Source organism: Phragmites australis, chromosome 4, assembly GCF_958298935.1.
Source record: "Phragmites australis chromosome 4, lpPhrAust1.1, whole genome shotgun sequence".
In the NCBI taxonomy this organism is placed as follows: domain Eukaryota; kingdom Viridiplantae; phylum Streptophyta; class Magnoliopsida; order Poales; family Poaceae; genus Phragmites; species Phragmites australis.
In genome coordinates, this window is record NC_084924.1 from 19,245,065 (window position 1) to 19,256,668 (window position 11,604).

The 11,604-nt window shown below is 43.9% G+C and overlaps 2 protein-coding genes across 4 annotated transcripts; both read left to right on the forward strand.

Annotated features, from left to right (window-relative positions):
* The first annotated feature begins 469 nt into the window (after window positions 1-469).
* Window positions 470-7,074, forward strand: LOC133915873 (glycerophosphodiester phosphodiesterase GDPD6-like). Of its 3 annotated transcripts, none has more exons than XR_009909410.1 (4): window positions 470-848; window positions 1,435-1,616; window positions 1,917-4,420; window positions 4,504-7,074. XR_009909410.1 is itself a non-coding variant. In XM_062359246.1 (4 exons), the coding sequence occupies exons 1-4, from the start codon at window positions 836-838 to the stop codon at window positions 5,155-5,157; spliced, it is 441 nt and encodes a 146-aa protein (XP_062215230.1). In that variant the 5' UTR covers window positions 479-835; the 3' UTR covers window positions 5,158-7,074. The 3 variants fall into 3 exon arrangements, 2 of the variants coding, with proteins under 2 accessions (XP_062215230.1, XP_062215231.1); XM_062359246.1 differs by having other exon boundaries at window positions 479-848; window positions 1,917-2,100; window positions 5,096-7,074; XM_062359247.1 differs by having other exon boundaries at window positions 481-848; window positions 1,917-2,100; window positions 4,861-7,074.
* Window positions 7,075-7,552: 478 nt separating this feature from the next.
* Window positions 7,553-11,256, forward strand: LOC133914260 (uncharacterized). Its single transcript, XM_062357387.1, has 2 exons — window positions 7,553-9,213; window positions 9,846-11,256. The coding sequence occupies exons 1-2, from the start codon at window positions 7,628-7,630 to the stop codon at window positions 9,934-9,936; spliced, it is 1,677 nt and encodes a 558-aa protein (XP_062213371.1). The 5' UTR covers window positions 7,553-7,627; the 3' UTR covers window positions 9,937-11,256.
* Window positions 11,257-11,604: the final 348 nt, after the last annotated feature.

Genomic DNA, 11,604 nt, shown 5'->3' on the forward strand with positions numbered 1-11,604 from the left:
TTTCAAACTTACTCTCCATGAAATATGATGCAAAGGATATTATTTTTGAAAACAAATTTCACAAAAGGTCTTATAATTGTCTCTAGTTTTTTTAGAATTTTTTGTAATTTTTTAATTTTTTTTTTTTGAATTTTTAAGGTGTTTTTGCAACAAAATCAAACCTGGGGGGTTTTACAACAAAACAATTTTTGGGGGGAAAGTCAAAATCCAAGTGACTTTTGGGGGGTTTTTTTGCATTTTTCCCTTGATTCATTGGTGTCTTTCGTCGACCTCTGAAAAACGTGACTAACTGCATGAAAATTCAAAACCCCTGTGCAAAACTGACAGAGACTTGCAGACACGGTGCTTCTTGCCAAGAGGACCCAGGACCATCAGAACAGCGACCGCTCATGCTTTGAACAAGAACAAAGCCTATGCGCACTTGTCCAGAACACGCAAAAGTTCTGCGCGCATTTCCTTCGGAAGGCATCCGAAATTTACTAAGACTATGCACATGACATCGGGTCATCATCTTCCATCATTTTCATTCTGTTTCACTAAACTATTGGAAGTTCGTGCCGTGTCCAAATCCTGATAAATAGAAGTCTGCAGAGGAGGGTCGTATTGTCATCTCCCTTGGCTTAGCTCTTAACTGGTACAGAAAGTATCTGTGTATCAGAAACAGCGTTGCAAATTACAAGAAATAAATCAGTCTCCCGGGAATATTCCCAGGCAGACCTCTCCTGTTCTACACAAGAAGCTCATCAACACTTCAGGAGAGACGAAGGCAAGAGGAGGAGACAGAAACACAGTCTCCTTTGAGCAGAGCAGAAGGGGAAAAAGCAGGGTGAGCCGCATGGCTTCCATTTGTAAGTTCAAATTGTTCTCCTCTTCACTCTCTTGTTGCCCCATTTCCGCTGCTCTTCACGAGAGCATCGGATTACATTAATGGTTGCTCTTGTTTTTTCTCGCATAATTCCATCTCTAGTGTTGTCCATGGAAGCATCAGTTTAATCTGAATGTTGGTGTAGGTTTATCAAATAATCAGTATCTATGATACTCTCAGACCAACTGATATGTGTTTCTTTATTTTGGATGGTGTATTTTCTCCCATATAAGCTCTAGTTTATATGATTCTGGTGATCTTACACTTTTTTTAGAACTCGATATTATCCTTTTGAATAGCACGCTAGGAGAGTTGGAGACTTGGGGTAAGTGTAATTCGTCTTTTTCATAGCGAGATGATCTTCAAAAGAGTTAGGTTCTTTGATTTCACTCTTTCTTAGTTACTACGAATGAGAGTGGAGGATTCCTATTCCTCAAAGACTGGCTGGAACATTTCTTTTCCTGCTTAACTGAAAATTCAGAAAATCACTTATGCTTCATCTATCTTGAATGCTTCGTTAGTGTCAAGATTTTGTCTTTTGAGTACTGAGAGGATGGCATCTTTGACAGGGCACATCTCTATCATTGTCCTTGTACTACTTTTTGGAGGATCCAAAGCCAAACCAGCTGCACCTCCACATACTCAGCTGGAAGTAAACCACAAGAAGCCATTACAGACATTTAGACCTTATAACATTGCCCATAGAGGGTCAAATGGTGAATTACCTGAGGAAACATCGGCGGCCTACTTGGTAACTATATCCTTATATTTCTGCAACTACTGCATCAAAAATTTCCTAATTTTTTTGGAAGAAAGCAATATCACCCTTAAAATCTGCCTAAACAAAGCTTAAATGATATGACTAGTGTTCAAGTATGGATTGATATACTTTAATGACGCATGAAACACAACTACGTTAATATTATAGTTTACAACACCAAGTAAACCTGTTGTCTAAATCATTGTAGACACAAGCACATTGCAGAGTGTCTCTAAATATCTCATTACAATATTTTAACGCAAACTCAAAGATACGCATCGGTTTTTGTAGAGGGCTATCGAAGAAGGTTCAGACTTCATTGAGACTGATATACTTGCGTCAAAGGATGGACATCTGATATGTTTTCATGGTGTAACATTGGATGCAACAACCGATGTTGCAAACCGCACGGAGTTTGCTGACAGGAAGGGAACATATGAAGTCGAAGGAGAAAATGTGACTGGATGGTTCGTTGGTATGTGAATAACATTCTTTGTTGCAATTCTCAACTTTTGTTCATGTAAATCTACTAGTGACTTGTGGAGTATGTTGTAGGATTGATTACTCACTAATTAGGCAATGATTGCGGAAGCTAAAATCAATTTTTTTTGTGATTAAAAATTCACACTACATAAATTCACCATGATTTTAAACTTAGTAAAATCTTAGGAATAAGATCTGATTGGTTTGAAATGGTGGCAGCGGAAAGTAGACAAAATGTACAACTAATGCAACAAGAATCACGTCAATCGGATATTCGGATCTTAAGATATTCCCCCGAAAGCAAAGATTGCGTCGGATGGTGAAAATAAGAAAACTATGCAAACCTAAAGATTATCAACACATCATCTTAAAATTTTCATCTTTATAGCTTGAATGTTCACAAGATGCCTCACAAAAAGCACACAAAATTCTCTAGAAAAATCCCTATTTTTCTCTCCTAAATTTCCCTTTCCTCTTTCTCGAGTTGGGCTCACAACTTGCTTGGGATGCACCAAACAACAGCCCTAACCCCTACATTTATACCCAGGTTAGCCCATCACCGTAGCCGCCTCGGATCCGTGGCCCATACCTATAGTCCACATGGATTCATGGTCTGATTCAACTCGGACTTGACCATCGCCTGGGCCTCGTGACCATCGCCTGGGCCTCTACACACATTGGGCTGCACTGCTATGCACCTCCTGGGCCGTCGGCACTCCTTGGCCCACCAGTGTGCAGCCCACCAAGGCCACTGCCTCGCGACAACCTGCATGACCAGTCGCCTTGGCCGTCACCCACCTAGGCTGCGACATTCCTGCCCAGACTACCTGCACGCCTAGGCCAATCGCCCGACTTGGCTGCCAGGCTGCCTCCATGACATTTCTCCCAGTCCCTTCTGCCTGGGCCACTGTCAGGCCGAGATGCCAACGACTACACCGCCGCCACTGCTTGCCGGCCTGAGCCACCTCATGTTTAGGCCGGCTCACACACTAGGCCTGTATGCTCCTGGGCTGATTTTGTCCTAAGTCTCGTGCTCCTGTAGACTCCAGACCAAGCATCATGCTAGGCTTCTATGCCCCACACTAGGCAATTTTTTTTTTTACTTTTTTTCAATATTTCCAAAACTAGGTGCTCATTTGAAATTATTGCAACTCTAACCTTCTATCGCCCATTGGATGGGTGACAAGAAGGTGTCGCCCAACCAACATGCGCTATAATGCTAGGGTTTGCTGGCTACTGAGTTAGGGTTTCATCGTCTGTTTTTGGTTTTGCGCCAGAGTTACCGTCGTTCGTCACCATTCGTTGTTTTCAAAGTATTTCAAAGTCTGTTGCCATTCGTTGTTTTCAAAGTATTTCAAAGTCCATCGCCATCTATTGTTTTTGAGATAATTTTATATGTGGAATTGATAGATAAGGATAGTTGAACACAGTAATTTTATTCGGAGCAGCCACAAGCACGATGGCATGTACAATACACTATCATTCTAACCTATCAAATCTACTGAGTGCAACGTGGGTACTTTCCCTTCCTCGTAGCTTTTAGTTCTGCCTCATGCGCCCGATGTGCCCTTTCTGCCTCACGGGCCTCCTCCTTCTTGCGGGTTTTCTCCTTCCTTATCTTCTACTGTTCCTCCTAAATGCATTTACACTCAGCCTCCCTCATCTCATAAGATTCCAAAGGAGGCTCGTGCGTGTACCTCATCATCGGTGCACGACATCCACCTCACATCATGGACCGTGAGCTCATCAAACTAGGCTATGAAGTCCGAGTACACACAGTGTGTCTAGACATTAGACCAAGTTGGTTGTGTACAAAATATTTGTTAGACATACAAGGTAATGAAAAATGTAACGAATACGTGACAAGTTAATATCTCTTACCCACCGTCGGCACCACAAAGACCCCATGGTGGGCTCGTCAATGCCATCTGCTGGAAAGATGTATGCGGTGTGGTCTACTACCAGTCGGCTGATGGTGAACCGCTCATACGACTACAACTACAGAAGTAGCGAACAACCAGTGAAGATTGAATTGGAATAAACCTTCACATAGGCCTCACACAAACCCTTGTAGGTAGCAGCAAGAATAGCTGAAGCCCAACTGTACTGGGGGGCCTCCCCTGGTCTAACGTCTGCTATCTCCATGGTGTATGGGATCATGCTCCTCAACGCTGAGTTGTCGTTGGTCTTGGTGAACATGATCCACATGAACAACCATATCAAGTACGCCTCCAAGTGCCATGAGACGTCATCATCGCCCACCTCTGGGTGGATGTTCTACGCCTGTGAATTACAAAACGTCAAACAATAAGGTAATCGGTGAGTAACATGAAACACATGAATCAACATTTCATGAATGATGTACCACGAACTGAAGGAGAAACGTCTTTGTCAGGCTGTGCTTCTCCGACCCAGGTATCATCCTCAAGGGGGCCAGGACGTCCCTCCAAACAATGGCTTTGAACCATCAGAGGAACTCCTCATACCACGTGACTCCTACGTCCCTTGCACCAACTGCAGTGCTCATGCAAGGTAGGCCTAGCAGGAGAGAGATGTCCTCAAGCGTTAGCGCCATCTCATCGCACGAAGGTGGAAGGTGTGCATCTCTACACCCCCAAAACCATGTCCACCTCCACTAGCCTGCACAGTGAGAGAAGCCCAACACCACACAACCTACAACCGAAATATATTAAGAGAAGTATTTCAAAAAGAAGATGTATACGATGATAAAGGAAAATATTCCAAACCTCAGGATCCACCGATCATCAAGCCTCATGAGCTCTCCCAGAGCACGGGGTCATAGTATTGGGAGCTCCTGATGAGGACATCACTCCCTCGGATACATACAATGATCCTCCATTGAACCTTCAAGGTCCAATCACAAGAGCTCGCGCACGACAATTAAATTTAGAGGTGAGCTCGTTCCTAAGCAACTCTTTATATAATTTTGAGAATAGATTACTACCTAATGATTATGTGTTGTTTAGGAATTATGGAGAGGACAAGGAAATACATAGAGGAAGGCTTGGAGGCGTGGAGGAGCAGCTAGGACGTTCAACAACAGCAGGAGGTCCAGTCCAACTCGAGTCCGAATCAGCCTCGGCCTCCAGGACCAGCGAGCAATAAAACGGACGCCCAGGACGCATCCGGACTCCGTTTTCGACAATTCACATATGGTTGGAAAGATAATTTCATAAGGAAACCAATGGCGTTGGTTTGAGGTCCAAATTCCTTCTGAGTCAACGGGAAACGTCGAAACAAGTCAGCGTCCAGAATCTGTCCCGGTGCTGCGTCACCGTTTTTGGTCCGTTGGGCCATGTATCGTGTTGGAGTCCATTAGGGACGCGTCTAGGGGTCCTTGGCCGACCCTAATCCTTTATATACAGTAGCCGCCGCCCTAATTAGGGTTGGGTTTTGCTTAGATTATTCTGTCAAGAACAGTTTCGCCGTTTCGTCGGTTTGTGAGACCCCAACTCGTGAGATTAATCATTCATCTGCAATTTGGTTGCATTCTTCCTTGTTCTTGCTTGTGTTCTTCGATTCGCAGGCAAGGATTTTAGCCTTCTTGGCGAGGTCAACCGTGCAACGCCGGTTGATAACCAGAGGAGACGTGGTGCTGCGATTGCGGGGTTTCGGATCGTGTTGTTCGGAAGCCGGATCGACTTGTGTCTCGTTTCCACCAAATCGAGAGTTACCAGAACCTTTCGGAAGATCGGGAATTCTTGTTCATATTAAGTGGTATTCAGAGCTTCAGGTATACCGTCAGGTTCATATCTACCCTTAGTTTTGAGTGTTTTCGCCTTCGTTCCATAGTCCACTGCCATATCGTTTTTTTTTCCTGTCCTACAACCCTTCCGCGCCTTTAGCTTTTGCATATTTCAGTTTCAGAGTTCATCGTGTTGAGTTTGTGTCCTGGTCAAGGTCTTGTTGCTGGTTAGGTCGTGTTAGAGTCCAGTTCGTGTGTTTTCCCCCACCGTTTCCATCAAACCCTAGCCTCCGTCGCATATTTTCCCCACTTTCTTCCCGTTTTGTCCTCTAATTCGGAGTCGTTTCTCAAATCGGGCATAACTTTCGCATACGAACTCCGTTTTCAGAAAAGTCATAGAGTTTTTCGCATCGAAACAACGTTTCGGATCCGTTCGTCCCCCGCTTTGCCGGGTTCGGCGAAATCAGAATTCCCAAATTCGCCTCCGAAGTTTGAGTTTTCAATTTCCAAATATTTTTCTCATTTTACGGCTGAACTTCAGAAAATTCTACAGGCCACGTCTTTCACTTGTTTAAGCTCAAATTTTCTGTGGTTCCCTCTTGTGTGATCCTAAGTGAAAAAAAATATCAAAAAAATAAAAAGAAAAAGTCGAATTTTCCCAAAAAAACAACGACAGCCCAAAAAAATAGAAAAAAGAGAGGGGCAAAAGAGGAACAATATCTAGAGGAGCACATAGAGAAGGGCAAAGTGAGCTGTGTTAGCGTGTGCTGTTTAGTTCTTTGTTTCTGTTGCTCTTGCTATCCATCATACTTGTTTCTCCACCTTGTTTCACACACATACTTGGTACTTGCAACACTTTAGGCCAGCAACAAGAACAAGTACTTGGGACTATAATTCAGCATTACTATCTGTTTCTGATTTGTGTTCCACATATACATATTTGTTCTCTTTGTGTGCCTTCCAAGCCCCACAGATTCTTCTGGACAGCACTGGTTTGCATCCCTGCAATCGCTCGCACGCCTTCCAGGTATCCTTTGCTTTGCTGGTAAGAACCCTGGTAAGAGCTTGGTTAGGTGTCTACCTTTGCTGATCTTGATTGAGAGGCACCACTCCACCTTTGTAGTACGATTATTAGGGATAACCTTCACTGTTTGTTGTTGTGTTTGTTTCCACAATGTCAGTTGAAGGAGATAAAACGCCAAAGGACTTCAAGGAGTGTGTCAGCCAAGAGCAGCTACAAGCTGTTGTAGACAATGCTCAGAAGGAGATGAGGGAGACAGTCATCAAGGCTGTCACTGAAGCGATAATTGAGATGAAACTCGCAAACGCGGTTGAGCGGGTGGACAAACGGTTATCCGAGCTCACCGACAGGGTAAATGCTTTGGAAAACCGTCCTGTGCACAACGAAGATGTGAATGGAAGCAACACCGGTGATGAGTTGTATGATGACGATGTTAATGTTGATCCAGCGGCGACATTGCAAAACAGATTACGGCGTCGTCTTCGCACTAACACCACAGGTATGGGTGGCGTTCCACATCACCACCACCATCGAGGTATGTATAATCGAGCTCCTGAAGATCCTTATGCTAAGGTTAAATTTACTATACCTTCTTTTTCGGGACATTATGATGCTGAGGGATATCTTGATTGGGAGATGACAGTAGAGCAAAAATTTAGTGCCCATCAAGTACCTGAACAACATAGAGTTAGACAAGCCACTAGTGAGTTTAAAGATTTTGCTATTATTTGGTGGACTGGTTTAGCTGCAGATGGTGCCACACCTCGTACATGGGAAGAGCTTAAGGTTGCTATGCGTGATAGATTTGTTCCCCCATCTTATCATAGAGACTTGCGTAAGAAATTGATGCGCTTAGAACAGGGAGATAAATCTGTGCAGGATTATTATGGTGAGCTTCAAAAGGGCTTGATGCGTTGTGGCATAGTAGAGGGAAACGAAGATTCTATTTGTCGATTTTATTCGGGTTTGAGGCGTGAAATCCAGGATATTATTGATTATAAAGAATTTAACAATGTCAACCAGTTGTTTCAGTTTGCTATGCTTGCAGAGAAGGAGTTGCAGGGGCGTGAGCAGCAGGGCAAGTACAAGGCCAGCACCACATACACGCCGCGCACAGGACCATCCTTTGGGCTGTCCAAACCATCCACTTACAGGGCTCCCTCACCAGCGAGCAAGCAACAAGCAGCTACGGCACCAAATCCGGTCACTACACGACCTTCAGGCTCAGGTAAAAATTCTGTTTTGCAGGGACCTTCCAAGAGTGCTTCCTCTGTTGCATCAACGGGACGCACCTCTGGCATTCAATGCCGTCGCTGCCATGGATTCGGTCATGTGCAGAAGGATTGCCCAAGTCAGCGGGCATACATTGCAACGGAAGATGGGTACATCAGCGCCTCTGACATTGAAGAAGAAGAAGAACCAGTTGTTGAGGAGAGCAACGAAATCTTGGGCAGTGATGACACAGCGACCTATAGGAGCATCATTGTGCAGCGGGCGCTCAGCACAAAGGTACAACAACCAGAGAAGCTGCAACGCCATAACTTGTTCCAGATTTTCTTCGTCATCCAAAATCGGCGAGCACGTGTCATCATCGATGGAGGTAGTTGTAATAATTTGGTGAGTTCAGATTTGATCAAGAAGCTTGGCTTGACCACACGCCAACACCCCCATCCATATAATCTTCAGTGGTTTAATGATGCTGGAAAAGCTAAGGTAACACAAACTTGCAGAGTTTCTTTTTCCATTGGTTCCTATGCTGATTATGTTGACTGTGATATGGTACCTATGGAAGCTTGCTCACTTTTATTGGGTCGACCTTGGGAATTTGATAATGATGCTATACACCATGGTAGAAGTAATACATATACTTTTATGCATAAAGGAAAGAAAATTACTTTGGTTCCTATGACCCCTGCTGAAATTGTACAAGCTGATAAAGAACGAGCTGCTAATTTGCGTGATACTAAATCTGAAAATCAGCAAGTTGCTAATTCTCTTTACCCACCTAAAAAGGATAAGTCTACACCTAGTTCTAAGGTAGAGGGCATAAAATTGAAGGGTGGTGTTATGCTTGCACTAAAAAGTGACCTTGCTGAAATTTCTAATAATGATATTTGCTACACCTTGGTTTGCAAACGAGTTTTGTATTCGCTTGATGATGTTATTAGTTCGATACCTCCTACTGCCACTAACCTTTTGCAGGAGTATGATGATGTTTTTCCAGCTGAGATACCCCCGGGACTGCCACCTATGAGAGGGATAGAGCATCAAATCGATTTGATCCCGGGAGCAACATTGCCAAATCGTGCTGCGTATCGAACCAATCCCGAGGAGACTAAGGAAATTCAGCAGCAAGTCCAAGAGCTTTTGGACCGCGGGTATGTACGTGAGAGCCTTAGTCCTTGTGCTGTTCCTGTGATTTTGGTTCCTAAGAAAGATGGTACTTGGCGTATGTGTGTTGATTGTAGAGCCATTAATAACATTACTATTCGATATCGCCATCCTATTCCTAGACTTGATGATATGCTTGATGAGTTGTGTGGCTCTGTAATTTTTACAAAGATCGACTTGCGTAGTGGTTACCACCAAATTAGAATGAAACTTGGAGATGAATGGAAAACAGCTTTCAAAACTAAATTCGGATTATATGAGTGGTTAGTAATGCCTTTTGGTTTAACTAATGCACCTAGCACTTTCATGCGTTTGATGAATGAGGTTTTAAGAGCTTTTATTGGACGATTTGTGGTGGTTTACTTTGATGACATATTGATTTATAGCAAGTCTTTGGATGAACATATGGATCACTTACGTGCTGTTTTTAATGCTTTACGTGATGCACGTTTATTTGGTAACCTTGAGAAGTGCATCTTTTGCACGGATCGAGTCTCTTTTCTTGGCTATGTTATTACTCCACAGGGAATTGAGGTGGATGAGATGAAAATTGAAGCCATAAAGAGTTGGCCGGTGCCCCAAAACATCAAACATGTGAGAAGTTTTCTTGGACTTGCAGGTTTTTATCGTCGTTTCGTGAAGGATTTCAGCGCCATTGCTGCCCCCTTACACGAGTTGACAAAGAAAGGTGTGGTGTTCCATTGGGGTAAGGCACAAGAGGAGTCCTTTGACACTTTGAAGGACAAGCTTACGCACGCGCCATTGCTGCAACTTCCAAATTTTGGTAAGACCTTTGAGCTAGAACGTGATGCTAGTGGAGTTGGCATTGGAGGTGTTTTGATGCAAGAAGGTAAGCCCGTTGCATACTTTAGCGAAAAATTGCATGGCCCTGTTCTTAATTACTCTACGTATGATAAGGAATTGTATGCACTTGTACGTTCTTTAGAGACGTGGCGTCATTATTTGTGGCCTAAATAATTTGTTATACATTCAGATCATGAATCGCTTAAGTATCTTCGTTCTCAAAATAATCTGAATCGTAGACATGCTAAGTGGGTTGAATTTATTGAATCTTTTCCTTATGTTATCAAACACAAGAAAGGGAAGGATAATATAATTGCTGATGCCTTGTCTAGACGATATGCTTTGTTATCCCAACTTGATTATAGAATTTTTGGACTTGACTCAATAAAGGAACAATATGTGTTTGATCCTGATTTTAAAGATGTATTGCTGAACTGTAAAGAGGGACGTACATGGAATAAGTTTGTGATCAATGATGGATTTGTGTTTAGAGCTAACCGTCTATGCATTCCAGTTGGTTCCGTTCGTCTTTTGTTGTTGCAGGAAGCACATGGAGGAGGATTGATGGGACATTTTGGTGCTAAGAAGACGGAGGATATGTTGGCCTTCATTGAACCTTCAAGGTCCAATCACAAGAGCTCGCGCACGACAATTAAATTTAGAGGTGAGCTCGTTCCTAAGCAACTCTTTATATAATTTTGAGAATAGATTACTACCTAATGATTATGTGTTGTTTAGGAATCATGGAGAGGACAAGGAAACACATAGAGGAAGGCTTGGAGGCGTGGAGGAGCAGCTAGGACGTTCAACAACAGCAGGAGGTCCAGTCCAACTCGAGTCCGAATCAGCCTCGGCCTCCAGGACCAGCGAGCAATAAAACGGACGCCCAGGACGCATCCGGACTCCGTTTTCGACGATTCACATATGGTTGGAAAGATAATTTCATAAGGAAACCAATGGCGTTGGTTTGAGGTCCAAATTCCTTCTGAGTCAACGGGAAACGTCGAAACAAGTCAGCGTCCAGAATCTGTCCCGGTGCTGCGTCACCGTTTTTGGTCCGTTGGGCCATGTATCGTGTTGGAGTCCATTAGGGACGCGTCTAGGGGTCCTTGGCCGACCCTAATCCTTTATATACAGTAGCCGCCGCCCTAATTAGGGTTGGGTTTTGCTTAGATTATTCTGTCAAGAACAGTTTCGCCGTTTCGTCGGTTTGTGAGACCCCAACTCGTGAGATTAATCATTCATCTGCAATTTGGTTGCATTCTTCCTTGTTCTTGCTTGTGTTCTTCGATTCGCAGGCAAGGATTTTAGCCTTCTTGGCGAGGTCAACCGTGCAACGCCGGTTGATAACCAGAGGAGACGTGGTGCTGCGATTGCGGGGTTTCGGATCGTGTTGTTCGGAAGCCGGATCGACTTGTGTCTCGTTTCCACCAAATCGAGAGTTACCAGAACCTTTCGGAAGATCGGGAACCCTTGTTCATATTAGCTCCTCAGCCTGCACGACGGTTAGTTAAGAGTGGTTCCTGACGTCGAGCTAAGGGTCAAGCAGCTCCGGGTGTGCTTGAGCCATTCCT